This window comes from Cnephaeus nilssonii (genome assembly GCF_951640355.1).
Source record: "Cnephaeus nilssonii genome assembly, chromosome: 20".
Lineage (NCBI taxonomy): Eukaryota > Metazoa > Chordata > Mammalia > Chiroptera > Vespertilionidae > Cnephaeus > Cnephaeus nilssonii.
In genome coordinates, this window is record NC_137091.1 from 51647262 (window position 1) to 51674052 (window position 26791).

A 26791-nucleotide genomic window follows, 5' to 3' on the forward strand; every position below is an offset into this window, starting at 1 on the left:
TTCTGCCAATATACTTTATAGGGTTCTCTGATTTGTAAAGTGCAGTGTTGCAGGGGCTGCTGTAGATCCTAAGAGCAAAGGTCCCAAGGTCCCTCACAGAACAGGCCACTAGGGTCACACTAGTGCAGCTCTGGACACAATGGGGGCACCTTCATCCCTTTTGTTTTGACCCACGCCATTTCCAAGTAGGTTTGCTCACCTACTCAGCCTGTCCTCTTACTCTCTTTACTGCTGTCCAATCTTGGTCCTTGCCTGACCAACATTGGATATACCCATATCTTTGTATTGACCTGGAACATCATCTGCTCTTTTTCAGTTAATTTTTATGGGTTTGTGCCATTCTTTTGTTAAAAATATTTTTTTATTGCCCTGACCGGTTTGGCTCAGTGGATAGATCGTCGAACCTCCAGACTGAAGGGTCCCGGGTTCGATTCCAGTCAAGGGCATGTACCTTGGCTGCAGGCACATCCCCAGTGGGTGTGTGCAGGAGGCAAATGATCGATGTTTCTGTCCTATCCATGTTTCTAACTCTCTATCCCTTTCCCTTCCTCTCTGTAAAAAATCAATAAAATATATTTTTAAAATTTTTTTATTGATTTCAGAGAGGAAAAGAAGGGAGAGAGAGCTAGAAGCATGAATGATGAGCGAGAATCATTGATTGGCTGCCTCCTACAGGCCCCACATTGAGGATCGCTAGCTCAACCCCAGCATGTCCCCAAACCAGGAATCAACCCATTACTTCCTGGTTCATAGCTCAACATACAACGACCAAGGCCTGCTGGCTGGGCCACATTCACATTCTTGTACAAAGTCCCATGGAACTAGCAAGAAACGTCCTGTAGGAAGCCGTTTGCAGAGGAACAGCTAGTAGATCCTTCCTCATTTTGTATCATTCTAGACCTGTCACTCTCCTTGTGGATTCCTCCCCTCCCCCTATTTAGAGACAATTTAATGTATAAAAGCCATTTTCTCAGATTCTAAGACACGTTTCTTGAACATCATTCCATAGAATCATGCCTTGGTGTGATAGATGGACATTTATGATGAGATTTCCATTTTTTTTTTCTTTTTAAAATATATTTTAATTTATTTCAGAGTGGAATGAAGAGGGAGAGAGGGAAAGAGAGAAACATCAAGGATGAGAGAGAATCATTGTTTGGCTGCCTCCTACAAGCGCCTTATAGGGGATTAAGCCCGCAATCCAGGCATGTGCCTTGACTGGGAGTCAAATCCTGACCTCCTGGTCCATAGGTCGAACCACTGCGGCCCGGCAAGGTTACCTTTTGCTATAGGACCAACATGTAATTCACCAGGGTTTCCTTTTGTCCAGGTTGCTGCTGTGGGAGTCAGGATCTGGAGGCGTCCATTGAACAGAACGTTTCTGTAAGAGTTTCCCAGGCAAAGAAGACCAAAGTAGCTTCATCTTCCCAGAATAGCCATCCCTGTGAGGGTTGTGCTGCTGTCTTGAGGGACATTTTCCAGATGATTGAGCAGCAGGGAACACAATATAGTATGAAACTGCTGAAGTGTGGGGCATGTGCAAAACCATTTTATTTCAGTGCAAAGTTGCCCGAGCACCAGGGGCAGCACATGAGAGCAGAGTGTTTGATACGAGGCGTGGACAGGGCCTCATTTGTGAAGAGCAGCACATTCAGTGTGTCCCAGAAGCTTTTCACCGGTCAGAAGGTCAGAGACAGCATCCTTACTGCCTCAGGACAACTTCAGCACCAGGCTCCTCATCCCAGGGATAAACCAAGTGAAATCTCCTTGACTGGGGTGACATCTCAAAACAGAGAAAATTACCATTGCAAGAAAGACTGTAAAAAAGTCATTAGATGCAATGACACACTTGGTCCAGATCAAGCTGTCAATACTGGAAGGCAGTGTGTTGTGGGCACTGAAAATAAAAAATATTTTAAAGAAATCTCTGAACTTAATTATCATCAGAAAGTTCACTCATTGGGAAAGCCATATGAGTGCAGTGAGTGTGGAAAATGTTTTAAAGAACATTGGATCCTTATTCAACACTGTCGAGTTCATTCCGGAGAAAAGCCTTATGAGTGTGGTGAATGTGGAAAGTCCTTTAGCCAAAGTGCTGGCCTCAGTAGACACCAGAGAGTTCACACTGGAGAAAAGCCATATGAGTGTGGTGAATGTGGCAAATCCTTCAGCCAAAATTCTAGCCTCATTCACCACCAAAGGGCTCACACTGGAGAAAAGCCTTATGAGTGTGGTGAATGTGGGAAAACCTTTACCCAGTGTTCCAGCCTCATTGAACACCAAAGGGTTCACACTGGAGAAAAACCTTTTGACTGTAGTGAATGTGGAAAATGTTTTACCAGAATAGCCTGCCTTCGTCGTCATCGGAGACTTCACTCTGCTGAAAGGCCTTATGCGTGTAATGAATGTGGAAAATCTTTTAAGAGGAAATCTCTCTTTTGTTATCATCAGAGATTACACACTGGAGAAAGTTTGTATGAGTGCCGTGAATGTGGGAAATCTTTTATCCATAGCTCTGGACTCCATTATCATCAGAGAGTTCACAATGGAGAAAGACCTTATAAGTGCACTGATTGTGGGAAATCTTTCATCAGGAACTGTGACCTTCATAACCATGAGAAACTTCATACTGGAGAACGACCTTTTGAGTGCAATGATTGTGGGAAATCTTTTATCAGGAACAGTGACCTTTATAAACATCAGAGAGTTCATACTGGAGAAAAACCGTACAAGTGCAATGATTGTGGGAAATCTTTTACCCACAGCTCTGGACTCCATTACCATCAGAGAGTTCACAGTGGAAAAAGACCTTATGAGTGCACTGATTGTGGGAAATCTTTCATCAGGAATTGTCATGTTCGTACCCATCAGAGTTCACACAAAAGAAAGGCTTTTTGAGTGCTGTGAATGTGGGTAAATTTAACAAAAATTCTAGCCTCAGGACAAATGAGCATACATGTTAGAGGAAGTTTTTAGATGTGTAGGAACTGTAGTTTTTTTGTTCAGTGTTAACAACACTGAAGGAAACTCAGGCTTCAGTTATCTGACTTGCAGCTCATAAATCCCATCCTCAGTCGTAGGGAGATTTTCCATGTTAGTTATGTGGGAAGCATGTGTACTTCCGTTACACTTTCTAACCTGCCCAGGGCTTGGAGTGCAGATTGGTGTCACTGCAAAGTTCTGTGACAGAATCCATCTCCCCTGAACCAACACTAAGCAAGTCTCCATAGTTGTCATCAGTCACCATCCTAATGTCCTCAGGCAATCTGACTTTGTTCTCTTATTAGTCGGAGGAAATTAGGAGTAACATGGGCCCTTAGGAGATCTGCATTTCATTTGCTCTATTTGGGCATGTACCTGACCCATTGTTGACCCCAGAGAACATCCTCTGAGTTCAGCTTTACCTTCTAGAAAAAAAAAAAAAAAAACGTTTTTCAGGGACATCTTTTCCCTAGCTACCTCTGGTGAATATTTCCACTGCCGAAGTCACCATCAGAAGACTGGTTGGTTCCATATCCGTTTGGTTTTTAAAATAATAAAGGCCTTTCATTTTGGATGCTTTCTTTGTGGTGTAGGTTATAAGCCTATTTGGGCTCTACAAGCATGAAGAAGTGAACAGTTTTTACCAGGGTTCAACCTTTCTCTGCCTCCGAGGTACAGTACTTTGGGGAAATTAGCTCACCACTTTCCACAAAATTTGCATTGCTACCCACATCCTTCTAGATAGGACCACAGGGTTTCCTGGTACTTGTGGGAAACCTGAATGCTATGAGTTCTAGAAGACTCGACATCACTTTCAAAATAGCTGGGGTGACAACTTCACCTGCTTCTAGGACCAGCAGGAACTTTTTCTGCACACACAGTATGCCAGTACCTTTGTTGTTTTTCTTAATATTCACCTGAGGATATTTTTTTCTATTGATTTTTAGAGACAACGGAAGTGAAGGAAGGAGAGAGAAAGACAGAGGGACATCCAGGTGAGATAGAGACATATCCATTTGTAGCCTCCTCCATGTGCCCCAACATGGTCCTGGAATTGAACCTGCAACCCAAGTATGCAAGGCTCTAATTTTTTTTTTAAAATATATTTTATTGATTTTTTACAGAGAGGAAGGGAGAGGGATAGAGAGTTAGAAACATCAATGAGAGAGAAACATCGATCAGCTGCCTCTTGCACACCCCCTACTGGGGATGTGCCCGCAACCAAGGTACATGCCTTTTACCGGAATCGAACCCGGGACCCTTCAGTCCACAGGCTGATGCTCTATCCACTGAGCCAAACCGGTTTCGGCCTGCAACCCAAGTATGTACAATTGACAGGGAATCTCACCCAAAACAGGTTGAAGCAAGAGCTGACACACTCAGAGCCACACCAACCAGGGCAATGCCAATGCATTTGAAGGAAACTGCTCTTTTAAGGTCATGTGCCTTTTCATTTAATATTTTCTTTTTGTATTCTTTTAATTTTATATTATTTATTCTTTTAATTGATTTCAGAGAGGAGACAGATGGAAACATCAAGAATGATAATCATTGTGAGCCCTGGGCCCCGGGTCGGGGCGAGGCCGCGGGCCCCTGGAGCCGGGTGAGCCCTGGGCCCCGGGTCGGGGCGAGGCCGCGGGCCCCTGGAGCCGGGTGAGCCCTGGGCCCCGGGTCCGGGCGAGGCCGCGGGCCCCTGGAGCCGGGTGAGCCCTGGGCCCCGGGTCGGGGCGAGGCCGCGGGCCCCTGGAGCCGGGTGAGACCTGGGCCCCGGGTCGGGGCGAGGCCGCGGGCCCCTGGAGCCGGGTGAGACCTGGGCCCCGGGTCGGGGCGAGGCCGCGGGCCCCTGGAGCCGGGTGAGCCCTGGGCCCCGGGTCCGGGCGAGGCCGCGGGCCCCTGGAGCCGGGTGAGCCCTGGGCCCCGGGTCGGGGCGAGGCCGCGGGCCCCTGGAGCCGGGTGAGCCCTGGGCCCCGGGTCGGGGCGAGGCCGCGGGCCCCTGGAGCCGGGTGAGCCCTGGGCCCCGGGTCGGGGCGAGGCCGCGGGCCCCTGGAGCCGGGTGAGCCCTGGGCCCCGGGTCCGGGCGAGGCCGCGGGCCCCTGGAGCCGGGTGAGCCCTGGGCCCCGGGTCCGGGCGAGGCCGCGGGCCCCTGGAGCCGGGTGAGCCCTGGGCCCCGGGTCCGGGCGAGGCCGCGGGCCCCTGGAGCCGGGTGAGCCCTGGGCCCCGGGTCCGGGCGAGGCCGCGGGCCCCTGGAGCCGGGTGAGCCCTGGGCCCCGGGTCCGGGCGAGGCCGCGGGCCCCTGGATCCGGGTGAGCCTGGCCCCGGGTCCGGGCGAGGCCGTGGGCCCCTGGATCCGGGTGAAGCAGTGCCCCTGGGTCCAGCCGAGACCAAACCAGAGGGAGTCGGACCTGCATTACCACCATTTGTCCACCATCCAGAGCTGAGGGGTCAGTGCCGACATGTACTCATAGGGAACCGGTGGACATTGATATTGGGTCTCAAAAGAACTGTTGGTCCAGAAAGAAACTCACTACAGACTGATTCATTTGCCTGTCAGCATAACTATTATTGCTCGTCGCACATTCAATTCTTATAAGTATATCTATAGTGACACATGATTTCGCTCATCTAGGGGAAATGATGAACAACATAGACTGATGAACAAGAACAGAACCAGAAACAAGGAGGCATCGATCGGACTATCGGGCCTCAGAGGGAGGATAGGGGAGGGTAGGGGGAGGGGGGAGAGATCAACCAAAGGTCTTGTGTGCATGCATATGAGCCTAACCAATGCTTAAGTTCAACAGAGGGTTGGGGCATCCAAGGGGAGGGGTGTGGGATGGGAATGGGGGGATGAGGACAAATATGTGACACCTTAATCAATAAAGAAATTAAAAAAAAAAAAAAAGAAAAAGTTAAAAAAAAAAAAAAAAAAGAATGATAATCATTGGATGACTTGTCTCCCCCATACCCCTAACTGGGTATCCAGCCCACCACTCGGGCACGTGCTCTTGATATTTTTCTTGTCCTTAATTATTTTTAAAAGAGTTTTTATTGATTTTTTTTTTGGGGGGGGGGGAGAGGAAGAGAAATATTGATGTGAGATTGAAACATTATCAGATGTACCCTGATCGGTGTGGCTAAGTGGATAGAGCGTCGGCCTGAAGACTGAGTGGTCCCAGGTTCGATTCCGGTCAAGGGCATGTACCTTGGATGACTCCTGACCCTCTGCCCTGGTGCCACCCAGTTGGGAGACCAGGAATGAAAAAAGGACAAAAGATTCAGGCCGCTCTGGCTTTCTCTGACCTAAGACTAACCTACTTCTGCTGCTTCCAGGTGGGAACCTTGATTCTCTATTTTTTAAAATATACTTGTATGGACTTCAGAGAGGAACAGAGAGAGAGAGAGAGAGAGAGAAACATCAATGATGAGAGAGAATGATTGATGGGCTGCCTCCTGCACACCCCCTACTGTACATCAAGCCTACAACCTTGGCATGTGCCCTGACTGGGAACCAAACTGGGACTTCCTGGTTCATAGGTCGTCACCAGGCAGAACCTTTCCTCTCTTCCTCTTAATCTCCAAGAGCCCTTTTCTGGCCTCTGTATCTCCTCAGCCTCCACAGCCCATCGGCCTCACAGTCTATCTCTGCAACTTTCTAAATAACTCCCTCTGATTTGAGTTCCTTTGCACTGATTTTTAAATATATATATATATCTTCATTGATTCCAGAGAGGAAGGGAGAGGGAAAGAGAGAGAAACATCAATGATGAGAGAGAATCACCGATCGGCTGCCTCCTGCACGCCCCCACTGGGGATCAAGCCCGCAACCTTGGCATGTGCCCTTGGCAGGAATCGAACCTGGGACCCTTCAGTCCGCAGGCTGATGCTCTATCCCAGGGGTCCTCAAACTTTTTAAACAGGGGGCCCGTTCACTGTCCCTCAGACCGTTGGAGGGCCGGACTATAGTTTAAAAAAAACTATGAACAAATTCTTATGCACACTGCACACATCTTATTTTGAAGTAAAAAAAAAAACGGCAAAAACACCCGCATGTGGCCCGCAGGCCGTAGTTTGAGGACTCCTGCTCTATCCACTGAGCAAAACCAGCCAGGGCTGAAGATTTTTTCTTAGTCCAACACAAAAACCAAGGTTGCTTTACCGAGGTCACATCACTAGGAACAACTGGTATGGGTCTGCCATCAACAGCTCTAGCAAGTTAATTTAACCTGAAGAGGGCGCCATAGGAATCGCTGATTTATATTGCCTTTTAAATTCTTATTTGTTATTTCTAAATTTTAATTGATTGGAGAGAGAGAGAGAGAGAAAGAGAGGATGGGAGAGAAAGAAACGTTCGTTTTTAGTTGTTGCTGTTCCAATTTTTTTGACTCTTTACCCAAGGATATGTTTATTAATTTTTAGAGAGAGGAAGGAAGAAACATTGATCCATTGACTCCCCTGTGTGCCCCAACACGGGATCAGACTTGCATCCCAGGTATGTGCCCTGACTGGGAATCGAACAGCAAACATCTGGTGTACAGGAGGCTGCTCCAAGCAAGTGAGCCCCTCAGCGAGGGCTGTCCCACTTACTCATCCGTTCATTGGTAGATTCTTGTATGTGGCCTGGCCAGAGATCCAACCCACCGCCTGGGCATATGGGGATGACACTCTAACCAACTGAGGTGCCCCGCTAAAGTGAAATTTTTACTTTTTGACTTTAGATAGCGTGTCAGTGAGAGAGAAAGAGGAACATCAATTTGTTCAATGTATTTATGCAGTCAGTGATCAATGCTTGAATGACCCATAACTTTGGCCTATCACAATGACACTCAAATAATGAGTTTACCTGGCCATAATTGGTTTATGGTGTTGAAAGTAAATTTCAATGGAGTAAATTTATTTATTTATTTATTTATTTTACTAAGATATTTTATTGATTTTTTACAGAGAGTAAGGGAGAGGGAGAGAGAGTTAGAAACATCAATGAGAGAGAAACATCGACCAGCTGCCTCCTGCACACCCTCTACTGGGGATGTGCCCACAACCAAGGTACGTGTCCTTGACCGCAGGCCGACACTCTATCCACTGAGCCAAACAGGTCAGGGCTCAATGGAGTAAATTAAAAGATCTGATTGGCTTTAAGTGATTCATAAATGGGCAGCACCCAACTAGCAAATTGAAGGGTATATTCAGAGTTGTAAAAAACTGGAACATTTTTATTGGTAGAAACGGGAAAGGTGGGGACTAAGAAGTTAAAACAGTGCCTGATTTCAGTCCATCACCTTCACCAAGGGCAAGACAGGGGTCTTATGTAAAACGTTTCACAGGAGCGAAGCAATTAGCTAAACTAAAAATCAGAGTATATTGCCCTACCTGGTTTGGCATAGTGGACAGAGCATTGGCCTGAGGGGGGGGGGGGGGGTCCCGGTTTCAATTCCATTCAGGGACACATGCCAGGGTTGTGGGCTCGATCCCCAGGGGGGCACAGTCATGGGGCGGCTGATCGATGATTCTCTTTCATCATTGATGTTTATAATGTTTCTGTCTCTCTCCCCCTCTCCCTTCCTCTCTGAAATCAATAAAAATATATTTAAAAAATAAAAATCAGAGTGTTTTTGGGAAAGGTCACCTTTTCTATAGGGAACATGACCTGGGAGAATTTCTGTCATGAGGCTGCCTCTTTTATCTATGGGGGACGGACAGGGTTTGTGAGACACATCTCCCTCCTGGTGCTTCAGCAGAACGTTTTAAGCGGGATGACTGAGACTGTTTCTGGGAGGGGGGCTGTACTCCATCAGGTGTCAGACTGGGTGGGGACCTGGGCTTTCAGCATAAGTGATGCCACTTGGGCCCTCTGGCTTCCTGTTGTGCCCGGCTGGTGTGGCTCAGGGTCCGAGTGCGCTCCCAGGCAGCAAGACGTCCCCAGTTCCATTCTGGTGCTGGCACACGCCCGGCTGGGTCCCCAGTAGGTGGCGTGCAGGAGTGTTTCTCTCTCGTGGATGTTTCTCTCCCACTCCCTGTCTCTCTAATATCAATTTTAAAAACATTTAAAATAAATAAAAACATATTAAATATATAGCCTCTTGTGCCCTAGCCGGTTTGGCTCAGTGGACAGAGCATCAGCCTGGGGACTGAAGGGTCCCGGGTTTGATTCTGGTCAAGGGCACATGCCCGGGTTGCGGGCTCCATCCACAGAGTGGGGCGTGCAGGAGGCAGCCGATCCATGATTCTCTCTTCTCATGGATGTTCCTCTATCCCTCTCCCTTCCTCTCTGTAAAAAAATCAATAAAATATATTTTAAAAATACATGTTGAAAGAGAAATACATCTATAGCCTGTTGTACCGAAGCACGGATACCATGTAAACTTGCAATTGACATCTGAGGGGAGGGGCGAGCACAGACTGTGGGGCTGGGCCCGGAACCAATCTGCAGGTCGTTGGGGTCAGAGAGGAGAGTTTGCTGCAGTGAACCAGGAGCCAGCTGGCCCTCCCAGGAGCAGCATCCCTTTACAGGGTGCCTCCAGGGGCAAAAGTCCAAGCTGCTCTCCAGGGAGAGAACTCTGTGGCCTTTGGAGGGCTGGAAACTACATTACCCAGAAGGACGTGCGCTGAGTTGAGCCAGTGACAGATCAGGGTGAAAGCATTTCCGCGAAATGGGGCGGGACTTCCGGTATCGTCCTCGCGGCCATATTCGCTGCTGGTCGGGGTCTCTGCCGCCTTTGAGTCTCTGTGTGTGGGTTTCCCGGGGGCGGGAGGCAGAAGGCGCCAAGGAGTCGCGGTCCCCGCCGCCGCCACACGCGTGGGCGAGGCTCGGCGACCCCGCGAGGGACCCACCTCAGGGCGGAACCGGGTCCCTCCTCGCCCGCCGCCCCGCCCGCCCCGCCCGCAGGTCCGATGGCGGCGGCCGCGCCGAGGCGCCCGGCTGAGGTGAGCGCGTCCCCGCCTCCCGCCTCCCGCCAGCCCCGCAGCCCGGGCCCCGGGGCCACCTTCAGGCGGGAAGCCGGTCACGGCGGCGGCGCAGCTGGTTGGGGCGGAGGCAGGCCCCGCGCCCCGAGGGGAGGGGAGGGGAGGCGGGCGGTCACGTGACGACAGGCCGGCGCCTGTGCCCGGCGTGGAGCCCTCGGGCCTGGGGTGGCGGGAAGGGTGCGTGGAGGGAGGACGGGGTGGCTGCTGGGGGGACCGCACGGCAGGGGGAGGGGCCGCGGGCCTCCGAGCTGCAGGGGAGCTCCGGGGCGCGGGTGGGGAAGCGGGGCCAGAGGTGCAGAGGGGGCCTTCCCAGCGGCGTCTCCCCGAGTGCGTGGCTGTGGGGGTGCCGTGGGGACGGGAGGGGGGAGGGGTGCAGTCTACAGAAGGCCGTGCGTAGTGGGGGGAAGTGGGAGTTGGGGGGGGGGGCGAGCATTGGGGACTGACAGGTGGAGCCTGAGCCCCGGCTTGGCGGGGCCCTGTCACACTCTGGAGACCCAAGGGGAGTGCATGCCATGATGGGGCCTGCACGCCGGGACCAGAGCTGGATCCGTCTCTGTGCCCTCCTGCCTGCTGTTGCTGAGGGCAGACCCTCGGGCATGAAGGGACCCTGAGGACAGGGCGGGCACCCCGGCACCTGTGCCCACCTGTGCAGTTCCTCTGAGGGGGGAGCTTTGGAGGAGGGGGAGTGAGGGGTAGGTGCGTGGGGAGAGGGGCTGTGGGTTCTCAGGCACAGAATGTTCAGGGTTTCCTCTGTCCCCATTCCTACAGGCCAGGGTGACCTTGGAGGACGTGGCCGTGCATTTCTCGCAGGAAGAGTGGAGGCTGGTGGACGAGGCTCAGAGACGCCTGTACCTGCGTGTGATGCTGGAGAACTTTGCCCTTGTGTCCTCTCTGGGTAAGACTCAGCCTCACCAGGGACTCGGACTGGACTCTCCTCCCTCCCCCTCTCCCCTCTCTCAGTCCGCGGCCTGGACCTCAGCAAGGCTGCCTCCCCAGGTGTCGGGTGGCTGCTGTATGGGCAGGTCCGGTGGGTTTGCACTGCCCTCTTCTCTCCCCTGCGGTCCCAATACTGAGCCCTTTTGGGAAGGAATCAAGGTCAGTCGGTAGCATTGCATCGAGCTTCATGGATTCGCCGTGTTGCCCTCAGTGTCTGGGCTGATGTCCAGATCCGTTCCCCTTCCGTCTCCCGGGGTTTGGTCCCTTCCTGTCCCGGTCATTCCTCCTTCCTGCCTGTGCCCGGACCTGCAGGTGTGGTCTGGGTCGTACTTATCTGAAGCCGGGGCTCCTCTTTCCGGCGCTCCTGCACAGCGTGTCGGGTTCAGATCTGTTTTCCTTTTCTGTTTCCCAGCCTGGTTGCAATACAGACTTGTACGTATTAAAGTGTACAGTGGACTGCTTTTATATACGTAGCAAAATGGTGGCCACAGTGCAGTTAATTAAGCATGTATCTCCATATGAAGTTGCCTTATATTTTTATGCTGTGAATGCTTAAGATCTACTCACAATACATTTCAATTATATAACATTACTCACTGTAGTCACCGTGCTCTTAAGTACTCGCTCATCTTGTAAAGCCATGGTTCTCAACCTTCCTAATGCCGCGGCCCTCTAATACAGTCCCTCATGTTGTGGTGACCCCCAACCAGAAAATAATTTTTGTTGCTGCTTCATAACTGTAATTTTGCTACTGTTAATGAATCGTAATGTAAATATCTGTGTTTTCCGATGGTCGTAGGCGACCCCTGTGAAAGGGTCGTTTGACCCCCAAAGGGGTCGCGACCCACAGGTTGAGAATCGACCCACAGGTTGAGAATCGCTGCTGTAAAGGAACGTCCGTACCCTTTTTTGTTTTGTTAATCCTCACCTGAGGATATTTTTTCCATTGCTCTTCAGAGAGTAGAAGGGTGGGAGGAGGTGAGGGAGAGAGAGAAACATCCATGTGACATCTCACATAGGCTGGTTTCCTGAATATGCTCCCCAGGACCCTTCTGTGCTCGGGCCGACGCTCTAAACACTGAGCCACACCGGCCAGGGCTGCCCATATTTTAATGGGATTGTTTGTTGCTGTTCAGTTGTATGAACACCTTGTATATTTTCGCTCTCCCTTATGAGACAGCCTTTACACATCCTTCTCACTTTTCATTTCTCATGACTGCTTTCTTTGCTTTGCAGATGCCTTTTCCTTTGATGTAGCTCAGCTCCTTCATTTCTGTCTTTGTTCTCTGCTGGTGGTGACATGCAAAAACCATTGCCAAAACCAATGCCAAGGAGTTGTAAATTTTCATATGTCACATGGAAGTTTTTAATGCATTTCGAATTAATTTTTGTGAGCGGTGTAAGGTAGGGTCCCAGTTTCTTTCTTGCAAGTGCATATTCAATTTTCTCAACATTGTTTTTCGTTTGTTTGTTTTTAAAGACAGAGAGCAACTGAGAGAGAGGAAGTGAATGAGGAAGAGAAAAATTGATTTGTTCTTCCACTTATTTACACTTTCATTGGTTGGTTCTTATATGGACCCTGACCGGGGATTGAGCCCACAACCGTGGCTTATCGGGACAATGCTCTAACCAACTGAGCCACCTGGCCAGGGTTCAACACTATTTATTGAAGACACTATTTTCCCCGCATTTTGTGTTTTTGGTGTCCTTGTCAAAGAGTACTTGACCACATACGTGGGTTTCTTTCTGGGCTGTCTGTATTCTGTTCTTACACCTCTGTGTCTGTGTGTGTTAGCTTGGATTAATTTGTTTTGTAATACGGTTTAAATCATGAAGTTTCATGCCTGTAACTCTACTGATAATTTTATCAAAATTGCTTGGTCGGTTAGAAATCACTTGTGGTTTGAATTTTAGGATTCGCTTTCTATTTCTGGTAAAAATTCCACTGGATTTTGGTAGTGCGTGCATGGAATCGTGTTGCATTTGTTAGTAGAGATGTTTTAACAATAATAATTTTTCCAATCCAAGAACACAGGATGTCTTTTCATTTATTTGAGTCTTCAGTTCTTTTCATCAGTTGTCTTATGGTTTTCAGAGTCCAGATCTTTCACCTTCTTTATTAAATTTATTGCGAAGTATTTTATTGTTTTTAATGGTATTATAAATGAGATGGATTTCTAAATTCCTTATCCAGGTATTTTATTGTCAGTGTATTGATACACTGAGTTGTATGTGGATTTGGAATTCTGCAGAGTTATTGGGCCGTTTATTCCTGCCGGAGGTGTTGGTGGAGTTTTTAGGATGTTCTTCATGTGAGACCAGTGGCCCGTGGCGTCCAGGAAGCCGCCCGCCACTTCCGCGGGAGCCGGGAGGGACCCACGCTGATCCCGCAGAAGGCGAGGGAGCTGCGCCGCTTCCCCGGGAGGCTCCCCGGGAGGCAGGGGCAGGCAGCAGGCACCCGAGGGAGGACCCCCCTGGTGACCAGTGGCGCACAGCCCCGCCCACCGCCATTGTGAATGGGACACAGAACGGTAACTTGCGTATTACCGCTTTCTATAGATATAGATAATATCATCTGCAAACAGGCAGTTTTACTCCCTTTAAATGTGTGTGGGTATTTTATTTCAGAGAGCAAGGGAGAGGAGAGAGAGAGAAATATCAGTGATGAGAGAGAATCATTGTTCGGGTGCCTCCTGCAGGCCCCCCTGAGAGGGACTAAGCCTGTTACCTGTGCATGTGCCCTGAATGGGATTCAAACCGTGACCTCCTGGTTCCGAGGTTGTCGCCCAGCCATGAGTGACACCGGCCAGGCAATTTTAAATGTTTTTAAATCTTCATTTAAGGATATTTTCTCCCTTGATTTTTAAAGAGAGTGAAGGAGGAGGAGGAGGTGGGGGACAGAGAAACATGGATGTGAGAGAGACGCGTTGACCTGGTCACCTCCTGCACTGGTGGGACATGAACCCACAAACGAGGGTTGTAACCTTGACCAGGAAATGAGCCTGTGGCCCCTTCTTCCAAAAGACGAGGCTCTAGTCACTCAGCATGGGCCAGGGTGGTTTTTCTTTATTTTCATAAGGAAAGAGGAATGGAGAGAGAGAAAGAGAGACGGGAAACTTCAATTTATTGTTCCACTTATTTATGCGTTCTTTCATTCCTTCTTAAATGTGCCCTGACTGGAGATCAAACCTGCAATCTGGGCTTATTAGGCTGACACTCTAACCAATTGAGCTACCCAGCCCAGGCTTCTACATTTAATATTCTGTGAGGTTTTAATCATGAAAGAATTCTGAATTTTGTTAAATGCTTTTCTGCATCTATTGTGATGATCATAAGATTCTCCCCCCCCCCCCCCCCTTCGTTCTGTTAATGTGGTAAAGCACATTAATTGGTTTTGTTCATGATGAACCATTCTTGCACTGGAGGGATAAATCCCATGTAATTACAGTTTATGATTTTTTTTTATGTGCTGTTGAATTTGTTTGCTATTAATTTGTTGAGAGTTTGTTGTTCTTTTATATCTATATTCATTAGGGATGTTAGTCTGTTATAGTCTTTTCTTGTGTCATTATCTGGCTTTGGTGTCAGGTTATTGCTGGTCTCCTAAAACAAATGGAAATTTTAAAAATTCCGTCTCTCTCTTTCTATATCTATATATATATCTATATGTGTGTGTGTGTGTGTGTGTGTATGTATAGATATATAGATAGATAATATATTTTTTATAAATATTTTTATTGATTTCTGAGAGCGAACGGGAGAGGGAAAAGGATAGAGGCATCAATGATGAGAGAGAATAGTGAGCTGCCTCCTACATACCCTACTGGGGATCAAGCCCGCAACCCAGGCACATGCCCTTGACCTGAATCGAACCTGGGACCCGTCAGTCCGCAGGCCAGTGCTCTTATCTACAGACCCAACCAGCGAGGGCAGTGCTATGTTTTTATTCTTTGCCTTTTGTGTATCTACTATTGCATTTTGCTTTGTGATTACTAGAGGCTTATATAACATCTTATAATTAAAACATTCTAAGCTACCAACTTCAATTGCAAAACAAGGAGGAAAGGAGGGGGAGAGAGAGGGAGAGAAACATGGATTTGAGAGAGACACATCGATCGGTTGCCTACTGCATGCTGCCCAACCTGGCACCAGGGACAGAGCCTGCAACTGAGGTACATGCCCTTGACCAGGAATCCAACCCGCACCCCTTCAGTCTGCAGGCTGCTGCTTTATCCACTGACCCAAACTGGCTAGGGCCAAAACTCTCCTCTTTAACATCCCCCCTTCCCATACACACATTTTATTTTTGATGTCCAATTCACATCTTTTATATTTTGTAACCATTAGCAAATGAGAGTATTTTGAATTTAACTTTATACCGTATCAGTGTATTTGATATTTTACGTTACTAGTTAGTATACTTTCATTTTAGCTTGAACAACTCGCTGTAAAATTCCTCGTAGGATAGGGGAAGTGTTGATGAATTCCCTCAGCTTCTGTTTGTCTGGCAAAGGGTCTCACCTTCATTTCTCAAGCACACCTTTGCTGGCCAGGTATCTTGGCCTGCAGTTTTGTTCTTTCAGCGTTTAGGATATGCCATCCCACTCCCTCTAGGTGTGCAGTGTTTCAGCTACGAAAACCACGCCTCCCTTTTACCCCCTGTATTAAGGAGATGAGTTGTTGTTTTTTCTTGCAGCTTTCAAAATTCTCATTGTCATTTCTTTTTGAGTTTTATTCTAATGTTTTTTGGTGCAGCCTTTTTGTATTGAATGTGTTTGGGGATTTATGAGCCTCATGCACTTAGGTAACCACTTCTATCTCCAGATTTTCTGAGGTTGTTTCCATTATTGAAAATGTTTTGTTTCTTTTGGTTTATCCTCACCAGAGGATATATATTTTTAAATATATTTTATTGATTTTTTTTACAGAGAGGAAGGGAGAGGGAGAGAGAGTTAGAAACATCGATGAGAGAGAAACATCAATCAGTGCCTCTGCACACTCCCCACTGGGGATGTGCCCGCAACCAAGGTACATGCCCCTGACTGGAATTGAACCTGGGACCCTTGAGTCCACAGGCTGACGCTCTATCCACTGAGCAAAACCGGTCAGGGCCTAAGGATATTTTTCCACTGATTTTTAGAGAGAATGGAAAGATGGGGGAGAGACAGAAATGTCAATTTGAGAGAGACACATCAATTGGTGGTCTTATGCACATGCCCCAACCGGGTACATGCCCTTGACCTGGGTCCCTTCATTCTGCAAGACGACCCGTTATCCACTAAGCCAAATCAGATAGGGCCATTATTTAAATAAGCTTGCTATCCCTTTTGTCTGACTTCCCCTTCTAGGACTTCCATAATGTGAATATCGTTATTTCATGACAACACATAATTCATGTAGGATTTCTTCTTTTTTTTTTTTTTCCTGTAGGATTTCTATATTCTCTTTTTGTAAATTTGTTTTCACTGCATAATATCAGAAGATGAACAGTCACTTTCAGAATTAATTTTTTGATTGATCAAGTGAACTATATGCTCTATAGCATTTTTTCATTTCATTTATTTTTCAGCACAATAATTTTCATTTTTTCTTCTTGTATATTTTCTATTTCTCTGCTGGAAAAATCTCATTTTGTTTGAATATTGTTTTCTTGTCCTTTTTAATTTTAATTTTTTAAATTGATTTTAGAGAGGGAGAAGGGGAGAGGTGAGAGACAGAGAGAGAAACATTGATGTGAGAGAGACATTGATTCATTGCCTCTTGTATGGACTCTGACCGGGGAGCTAACCCACAACATAGGTATGGGCTCTGACTGAGAATCAAACCTGTTACCTTCCTATGATTGGGACTGCACTCCAACCAACTGAACTATCTCAGCCAGGACAATTGTGTGTCCTTCCCTTCCTTCCTTCCTTCCTTCCTTCCTTCCTTCCTTCCTTCCTTCCTTCCTTCCTTCCTTCCTTTCTTCCTCCCTTTCTTCCTCCCTTTCTTTCCTTCCCTTCTTCCCTTCCTTCCCTTCCTTCCCTTCCTTCCCTTCCTCTCTTTTCTTCCTCTCTTTCTTTCTTTATTCTTTCTCTCTTTTTTTTGTAGCTTGCTGGGCTTGCTTCAATTATTTATTTTGAAATCCTTTTCTGACCATACACAGATGTGCATTTCTTTGGAGTGATTGTTAAATGTGTGTGTTCCTTTGGTGGATGGGGTGTCATGTTTCCTTGATTTTTTAAAAAATGTTTTGTTTCCATGTTTGATTGTTTGGGGTTTCTGGAGCCTTGTGTTGATGTCTGTACATTACATAGGGTGGATTACTTTGACTCTCTGGAAAGGTTTTGGTGGGAAGAGCTTCGCCTGTGTGGGGGGAGTCACTGAGCGGACTGGGTTGGTGGTGCAGTTCTGAGTACACGAAGGCCGAACCCGAACCCTTAGTGTGTGTAGCTGTGTCACCTGAAGTCAGTGTGAGTGAAATCGCAGCGTCCTCCACAGCCAAGGTTTCTGTGCTCACATCGGTGAAGAGGATTGCTTTGGACATGCTGATTGTGTTCTCGCAAGGGAAATGGTTTTGGCTCAGTTGTTCCCTTTGGGGGCCGAGTGCAGGGCGTCCTGATGGTGATGGTGGAATTCGTGTCTGATTTTAATAACCCCCAGTGGCATTGACCTTGCCGTGTGAGGTGCAGTCACACCCTGATCAGTGATCAAGCCTGTGAGCAGAGCACAGGTACACACACAAGGAGCTGGTGTCTGAGGAGTCAGCTATCCATATTGCCCATGGCCTTGGTGCCTGAGAACCGGGCATTTGTGTGACAGCAGGGGGTCAGGTTATCTAATATTGGCATTTCAGGAACAGGTGTGGCTCTGGGGTCGGGGGGTATAGGGTTTGGCCTCTGTGGAGCAGTCAGCTGGGATCCATGCCAGTGGTCACTCGGCCCACTCTGCTGTGCAAACTGTGGGGGTCCTCGGACGTAGTGCGAGCGGTCGAGGGTCTTTCTGGAAAAGGTTTCTCCTCCTCCGCACAGCAGGACGTTGGCAATGGATGGCATTGCCCTTTGGCTGATACACTGGCTCCCGCCTTTCTTACTTCTTTTTCTTCTCCAGGTGTCTTCACTATGCTGGTGTTTATTCCTTGTGTGTTTATTCTCCTCTTTATGCTCCATGGTTGGTGTTGTATCTTAATTGTGTTCTTGAGAACTCTAAGGGCAAATTTTGCTTGTAAAGAGCTGCCTTAATTTTTTGTTGGTGGAGATAAAAGCTGTTTTCTTCTACCACATTGCTGACATTACTCACCTAGATGTGCCTTCTGGGTACGTTGTGTGCTGAGTTAGTCTGCAACAGAACTCTCCATTCACGTGTTCTGTTTTTCCCTTCTGTCGTCCATGTTGTATGTAGTTGCCCTGCTAGGACTTTTCGGGATGAGTCCTTTCTGCATGTATCACAGGATGAGTCTCTGTCTAGCCATGGCCAAGTGGGTTCACAGGGGTGTGTTCCTAGTGACTGGCAGTTGTAAAAATTGTGTTGTCAGGACTTTGTTCAGATCATACCACAAACCTGTCTTTGCTCAACCAGAGGGTTTGTGTCGTTGCCAGTAGCCAAACCCATTTCTCCTCCTCTTCTTCCAGCTTTGGCACTTACCGCGTCTACTGTGGTTTCTAGCCCACGGATCTTTCCCCCTCCCGTGGCTCCCGTCTCACCTGCCCTCTTACCCCTCTTTCCTCAGTGCTCTTCAACAGTGCCCTCACAGGTTGTGCTGTGAGATGTTGAAAATTTCTGTATTGACCTTGGACAACAGCTAATACATTACATTTGGATGGTAATGAGCTTACATGCATGCTTCTACCCAGCTTTGCATCATCAGCAGCAAAGGATGTGCAGGAATCCGGTGGCATAGAAAATGCACTGTATGCTGTGCCTCTCTTTGTTGGGTCAGACCCACATCCTTCCCCAGGTTGTGTGTCACCATTTTCTGACCTTAGAAGCCTCGTAGCACAGAGTAGTCAGCCCGACCTTCCACGGGATTTTCCTCCTTTGCAAAGCGTTTCCCATATAGATGTGTTTCTCCCCTCCCTGTAGTCAGCATGTAATTCACAAGCATTTCTCTGCGTTCAGGTTGCTGCTGTGGAGCCGACGATGCGGAAGCACCCGGCGAACAGAGGGTTTCTGTGGGCGCCTCGCAGGGGAAGAATCCCAGGGCAGCCTCGTCTTCCCAGAAGAGACACCCCTGTGAGCGTTGCAGGCCGGTCTTGAGGGACATTTTCCAGTTGGTTGAGCAGCAGGTAACACAACACAACCAGAAGCTGCTGAGTTGCGGGGCGTGCGCAAAACGGTTCTATTTCCGTGTAAACTGTCACCAGCCTAAGGCGCAGCCCGTGGGAGAGGAACCCTTCGGAAGTGGTGCGGACACGGCCTCATTCGGGAAGAGCTGCAGCACCCACAGGTCAGGGAAGACCTTTACCCCTGAGCAGGGTGGGAGGGACGTCCTGCCCAGCGTGGGACATCAGCAGCAGCAGCTGACTCAGAAAGCAGAGGAGCCGAAGGAGGGCACCCAGTGGGCAGCACCTTCACAAAGCAGAACAAGTCCTGGCCCTCCTGGGAAATGCAAAAGAGCCTGTAACCCTCAGCACCTACTTGTTCAGGACCAGGATGTCAATACTGCAAGAAAATGTTTTGTGTGCAGTGAGTGTGGAAAAATATTCAGGTACAAATCCCTATTTGTTACTCATTGCAGACTCCACGCTGGAAAAAGTATTTATGTGTGTGGCAAAAGTGGAAAAACCTTTAATGGAAGTTCAACCCTCAGTCAGCATCGAAAATTTCATGCAGGTCCAAGGCAGTACAAGTGCAGCAAATGTGGAAAACCCTTAAGCCACAAAACTGTCCTCGTTAACACCCAGGAACAACACAATGGCGAAAACAGTTATGTGTGCAGCAAATGTACAGAACCGTTTAGTCCTCGTTCAGTGTCCATTGAATACCCAAAAGTTCAAATGCGAGAAAAACCTTATAAGTGTAAGGACTGTGAAAAATCATTTACCTCTCTCGCTGCCCTCAGTTATCATCAGAGCTCTCACACAGGAGAAAGACCTTATGGGTGCAGTGATTGTGGGAAATCTTTTATCTCTAGGTCTGACCTCCGTTATCATCAGAGAGTTCACACTGGAGAAAGGCCTCATGAGTGCAGTGAATGTGGGAAATCTTTTATCACTCGTACAGCTCTTCGTTATCATCAGAGAGTTCACACTGGAGAAAGGCCTTATGAATGTAGTGAATGTGGTAAGTCCTTTACCCGAAGAAATAACCTCCTTATACACCTTAGAGTTCATTCAGGGTACAGGCCTTATGAGTGTGGTGAATGTGGGAAATCTTTTACCTTTAGTTCTAGCCTCCGTTATCATCATAGAGTTCACACTGGAGAAAGGCCTTATGACTGCAGTGAGTGTGGGAAATCCTTTAACAATAGGTGGACACTTGTTAGACACCTGAGGATTCACACAGGAGAAAAGCCTTACGTATGCAGCAAGTGTGGCAAATCTTTTACTTGTAGTTCCACACTTCAGTATCATGAGCGAGGCCACCTTGGGAAAAGGCCTTATGAGTGCAGTGAATGTAGGAGGTCTTTTACTACTAGCTCTGCCCTCCGTTATCATCAGAGAGTTCACACAGGAGAAAGGCCTTATGAGTGCAATGAATGTGGGAAATCTTTTATCTCCAGATCTGACTTGCAGTATCATCAGAAAACTCACTCAGGAGAAAGGCCTTATGAGTGTAATGAATGTGGAAAATCCTTTATTCGAAGAAATAACCTCACTTTACACCAGAGAGTACACACAGGAGAAAGACCTTATGAGTGTAGTGAATGTGGGAAATCTTTTAACACTAAGTCGACACTTATTCAACACCGGAGAGTTCACACAGGAGAAAAACCTTATGTGTGCACTGAATGTGGAAAATCCTTTACTTCTAGCTCCACCCTCTCCTATCATCTGAGAACTCATGCGGGAAAAAGGCCTTATGAATGCAGTGAATGTGGGAAGTCTTTTACATCTAGTTCTACCCTCAATTACCATCAGAGAGTTCACACAGGAGAAAGACCTTATAAATGCAGTCAATGTGGAAAATCTTTTACGTTTAGCTCGAGCCTCCGTTATCATCACAGAGTACATACTGGAGAAAGGCCATATGAGTGCACTGAGTGTGGGAAAACTTTTAAGGATAGATCACAATTCACTAAACACCAGAGAGGTCACACTGGAGAGAGACCTTATGAGTGTAATGAATGTGGGAAATCTTTTAGCCACAAATCTTCCCTCTCAATACACCAGAAAATTCATAATAGAGAAAGGTCTTACAAGTGTAGTGAGTGTGGTAAATCTTTTACCTCTACCTCTGGTCTTGGTTATCATCGGAGACTTCACAGGGGAGAAAGGCCATACCAGTGCATTGAATGTGGGAAATCTTTTACCAGTAGCTCGATACTTGTTCGACACCAGAGAGTTCACACAGGTGAGAGGCCTTATGAGTGTAGTGAATGTGGGAAAACTTTTGCCAGTAGTGACACACTATCTTATCATCAGAGAGTTCACACAGGAAAAAAGCCTTACAAATGCAGTCAGTGTGGAAAATCTTTTGCCTCTGGTTCCACCCTTCGTTATCATCAGAGAGTTCACACAGGAGAAAGGCCTTATGAGTGCAGTGAATGCGGGAAATCTTTTATCTGTAGCTCCAAACTTCGTTATCATCATCGAGTTCACACTGGTGAAAGGCCTTACGAATGCAGTGAATGTGGAAAATTGTTTAGGGATAGTTCCCAATTCAGTCAACACCGGAGAGGTCACACTGGAGAAAGGCCTTATGAATGCAATGAATGTGGGAAACTTTTTATACGAAAATCTACGCTCTCGCAACATCAGAGAGTTCACGAGAGGGAAAGGCCTTAGAAGTGCTAGAGATGTGCATTTTCAGTTCAGTGTAAAAGCCCCAGAGGAAATTCCTTCAGAACTCATTTGTCTGAATTGAGACTCATACATCTGAGTATGTACAGTGGATAGATTCCCCGTAAGTTTCATTTATGAGAAGCGTGTGTAAATATGTTATACTTTCTGATTGGCCGGGGCTCTTCCTAGATTTATGGTGCTAAAGTTCTTGAACCTTTCCCACTGGCATGTACTTAGAATTTTTGCAACAGTCATGGCCTAATGTGTTCTGGGAAGCTGACCTCTGGTTTCATATATTATAGCAATCTAGAAATAACCAAACCCTCAGTAGTCAGCTTTCCCTTTCTGACTAATTTAGACATGGATTTCAGTGAATATCCCGACTTCTGCTTCAAGCTTACAGAGAAATGACTACCAGTTCCAGGGGTGTGTTGGTTTCACATGATACTTGTGATGAAATTTACCAGCTTGTAGATCAGTGATGGTGAACCTATGACACGTGTGTCAGCACTGACACGCGTCGCCATTTCTGATGACACGTGGCCGCTGGTTTATTAAATACAATTATATATAACAATTATACATTTATGTTATTTAAACTATAAATATCGCGAAATAATGTTTTTTCCTCAAAGTGACACACTACCCGAGTTATGCTCAGTTTTTTGGCGAAGTTTGACACACCAAGCTCAAAAGGTTGCCCATCACTGTTGTAGATCATGAACTTGGAACTGCCTGTTACTCATTGCTTTGCCTTGTAAAACAGTTAAGGCCTTATTTTTTCTTTGTTGTTAATTCTCACCTGAGGGTATTTTTTCCGTTGGATTTTAGAAAAAGTGGAAGGGAAGAGGCAAAATAGACAGAAACATCAGTGAGAGAGAGACAGATTGGATGGGTTGACTCCCACACATATTACAATTAGTGGCCAGGGACCAAACCTGCAACCCCGGTACATAACTTTGATAAGGATCAACCTGAGGTAATTCAGAATGTGAGGCAATGCTCTAACCATTGAGTCAGACCCATCAGGGTCAAAAGACATCTTGAATATGGCAAACCAAAACCAGGGTGTTATGCTCTCCTCTTTTTTAATGTATAAAATGCACTTTGGGTAAACATAAAGTTAGGAAAACTTAGAGATTATTTCTATTTAGTAAGTGCTGACGTCCTGATAAAGTTTTGTAGAGTGCAGACATGTCTCAACAGCTCATAAAATAATTGATTCTGCCCATAATTATCAACCAATTACTTCAACCAAATATATTCAATGACAGCTGGCAGAGTAGACAAAATTCCAGTGGGTAAAAATGATATTGGATGAAAAACCTTTTAACAGTTGAACTCACTATGCAAAGTTCACAACACAAAAATGACACTGATCCTTCATAGCATCTGTGTCTGAAGCAATCAGAAGTCTCAGCTCTGTCTGTGCAGCGGTGTGGCTAGAATCAAGAAGGACTGGATCTAATGCCTTTGGCTCCAATTATATATTCGTTGCAAACAAAGGAGAACAAGTTAAAGACATCAGAGGTGTGCCATACACCTATTCCGGGAAGACGGTAAGTATTTGGTTCCAGGACAGCTGTAATAAAGCCAGTCACACACGTTTAATGGTTCACTGTGCACATAAAAATTACGTTTACACTCTATCCTGTAGTCTGTGAAATGTGCTATATCATTATGTTTTCAAACAATAATGTACGTAATTTAAAAAAAACATTTCTGTTGCCCAAGCCAGTGTGGTACAGTGGTTTGAGCATTGGCCTATGCACCAGAAAGGTAGTAGGTTTGATTCCAGGTCAAGGGCAGGTACCTGGGTTACAGGTTCCATCACCAGTCCCCATTGAAGCCCCTGGGGAAAGCAATCCCTGTGTCTCATACTGATGGTCCTCTTTTTTTCCGACCCTCCACTCTAAAAACCAATGGAAAAAATATCCTCTGGTGAGGATTCTTTTTTTAAGTTATGAGAAATACTAAAGCAATGTATGACGGTAGAAAAAAGGCAAAACATTTCCCAGAATTATAAAAATCTTAACTCCATTGTGGGTCAATTCACAGCCCTGGTCACTTGCTCCCGGTAATGATAGAACTCATACAATTCAACAAAAGGAAGACAATCCAATTCAAAAAAATGGACTAAGGACCTAAATAGACATGTCTCCCAAGATGACCAATATCCTATATAATAAAAGGCTAATATGCAAATAGACTGAATGGTGGAATAACTGGTCGCTTTGACGTGCACTGACTACCAGAGGGTGCATGCCGAACATGGCAGGTGTCAGCTGCAGCAGGATGGTGGAGCAGGTGAGCGCTTGCACCAAACCAAGATGGGGCACTGGTCACGGTCATCAGGAAGAGCCTCGTGGTTATTGAAAAGTCTTTGCTCCTGTGCACCACGGTCCCCTTGCACCCGCTGCTGGCCCCCAGTGCAGGCCCCAATCACTCCGCGCCATCCGGGTGCAAGCAGCGCCTCCTGGCCCTGATCACCCCTGAGGGCTTCTCCATCTTCCCCTGCTCCTGAAGGGCCATCTGGCCTGGCAGCTGCTACTTACAGGTGCAGGCGGGGCGGGTGCCATCAGTGAGTGTGAGAGGTGGCGGCAGGAGGGGCTGGGCAGGGGCACGGATGATGGGCTGAGACCTGGCCCTGTGCCCACTGCAGCCTCAGCCCACAGTTCCTTTCAAGGTGCACCGTGTGTGTGTGTGTGTGTGTGTGTGTGTGTGTGTGTGTGTGTGTGTGAAAAAGGGGTCCAGGTCACTATAATGAAGTATCACCTCACACCTACTAGACTGGCTGCTTTGAATAAACCAGAGTAAGTGCTGGTGGGATTGCACACGGTGCAGTCACTTGGAAATAGGATGGAGTTTCCTAGAGAAAAAAACTAAAAATGAAACTGCTGTTTGACCCAGCAGTCCCATTTCTGGGAATGCTTCCTAGGAATCCTGAAACACACACAAAAAAATACATGTACCTCTGTTCATAGCATTATTTACAGTAGTTAAGATCCGGGAACAGCCCAAGTGTCCACCAGCAGAGGAGTGGGTCAACAAGCTGTGATGTATTTACACAATGGAATACTAAGGGGCTGTGAAAAAGAAAGGTCTCTTACCAGCATGGACCTGGAGGTTACGATGCTAAGTGAAATAAGCAGTTAGATAAAGACAAATGTCACATGATCTCGCTTATATGTGGGATCTGATGAGCAAAATAAACAGGAAATACGTTCTGATGCATGGGGCAGTTTGACAGATCTTAGAATAAGGGTGGGGGTAGAGGTGGGGCAGGGTGGAGGGTCTACAGGGGTGTATGGGAGACCTCTGTTACGCTGTCAACAATAACAAATAAATTTAAAATATAAAAACAGTCTCCAGCACACTGCTTCCGGCACTGTGATTATAGGCCTGGTCTGACACTCCACGGAAGCTACTGGGACAAGAACAGTTTTCAGTTTTTCTTGTCTGGGGAACATCTTCCAGGTGTAATAAAATCTCTCCTTTTGCTTAAATGTGAACTCTTCAATCCCTTAGGATTCCATACTTGTTCTTCCTGGATGCTGCTGTTTTTATATTTTCAGACCTGTATCCTTTAACTTAGGATATTCCCTTTTAATTTACTGGCTACTCCTTCCACAAAGGCTTTGAACAAGCCTGCCTGAGAACACCCCTCCATAGCCACTGATGTGTAACAAGATGGAGTGAGGATCTGAAGCAGATATAATTAGTAGAGTCCCCCTCCTGCCACCCTCTTAATCCTGGTCCCTCTCCAGAGCGAACCACATTGTCCTGTGAATTACTTTGCCCAACGAGCAATAAGCTGTGAAGCGGGCCTCGCCCATGTCTGTGTGGCTGGGACCACGACTCCTTGGTGCCTTCTCTGTTGTGTCACCTCAAAACCCACCCAGTGAGCCACGCCAGTGTGGCTCAGTGGATAGAGCGTTGGCGCATGGACTGAAGGGTCCCAGGCTAGATTCTGTCAAGGGCACGTGCCCGAGTTGTGGGCTTGATCCCCAGTGGGGGCGTGCAGGAGGCAGCTGATCAATGATTATCTCATCATGATGTTTCTATCTCTCCCTCTCCCTTCCTCTCTGAAATCCATAAAAATATAAATTAAAAAACAAACACCCGCACAGCAACCCAAAGGCAGCCTTCGGAAGTCTGGGCCCAAGTAGGACAAAGCCAGAAATCCCGCCCTAACTCGGGGAAATGTCAGGGAAATGCTTTCATCTTGATCTGTCATTGGCTCAACTCCACGCACCGTCTTCTGGGTAATGTAGTTCCCAGCGCTCCAGAGGCCACAGAGTTCTCCACTGTGAGTTCCTGGGATATTTGCCCCTGGATGGATTCTGTAAAGTGATGCTGTTCCCTGGAGGAAAGCGCTTGCTCTTGGTTAACTACAGGAAAAAACTCCATTCTGAAGGGTCTACCTGGAGATTGGTTACCGGTTCAGCACCACAAGACTGTGCATGCTCCTCCCCTAAGATGTCAGTTGTTATCCGAGCTTCAGAACAACAATTCTGAATATAACCCTTCAGTTGTCCTAGGTGGGTTGCTTTCCATTTCTGAATCAAAGACAATTAGATATTCAAATTGACTCCACTGAATTTTTTTTTCTTAATTTTAAAATATTTTTATTGATTTTAGAGGGGGGGAGGAAGAGAGGCATCAATGATTTAATTGATTTTAGAGAGAGAGGAAGGGAGGGGGTGGGAGATAGAAACATCGCTGAGACAGAAACACTCTGCCACTTACTGGGGATCCAGGTGAGCCCGGGGCAGGCACCCTGACCAGAATGGAACTGGGGGTCTCTTGATGCAGGGGACCTCACTCAGCCAAGGGGCTGCACGGTCAGGGCACAACGGGCTCATTTAAAAACATGCATGTTTTTGTTCAGAAAGAGGAAGGGAGAGGGGGAAGCAGGAGTGATGACAGAGGATCATGGACCGGCTGCCCGCTGCAAGGCCCCTCCTGGGCATGGAACCCACAACCCAACC

At 47.3% G+C, this 26791-nt stretch overlaps 1 protein-coding gene across 5 annotated transcripts in view; it reads left to right on the forward strand.

Moving 5' to 3' along the window:
- Positions 1-25044, forward strand: part of LOC307092730 (uncharacterized protein) — a 31131-nt gene extending 6087 nt beyond the window's left edge. For 2 of the 5 annotated variants that reach the window (XM_079760144.1, XM_079760146.1), the window contains one exon: positions 1331-3846. In XM_079760144.1, the coding sequence (XP_079616270.1) occupies positions 1331-2898 (1568 nt within the window). In that variant the 3' untranslated portion in view covers positions 2899-3846. Of the gene's footprint in view, positions 1-1330; positions 3847-3929; positions 4090-9660; positions 9904-10710; positions 10838-18975 lie in introns of those variants that run through there. The other 3 variants (XM_079760142.1, XM_079760145.1, XM_079760143.1) reach the window with 3 other exon arrangements.
- Positions 25045-26791: the final 1747 nt, after the last annotated feature.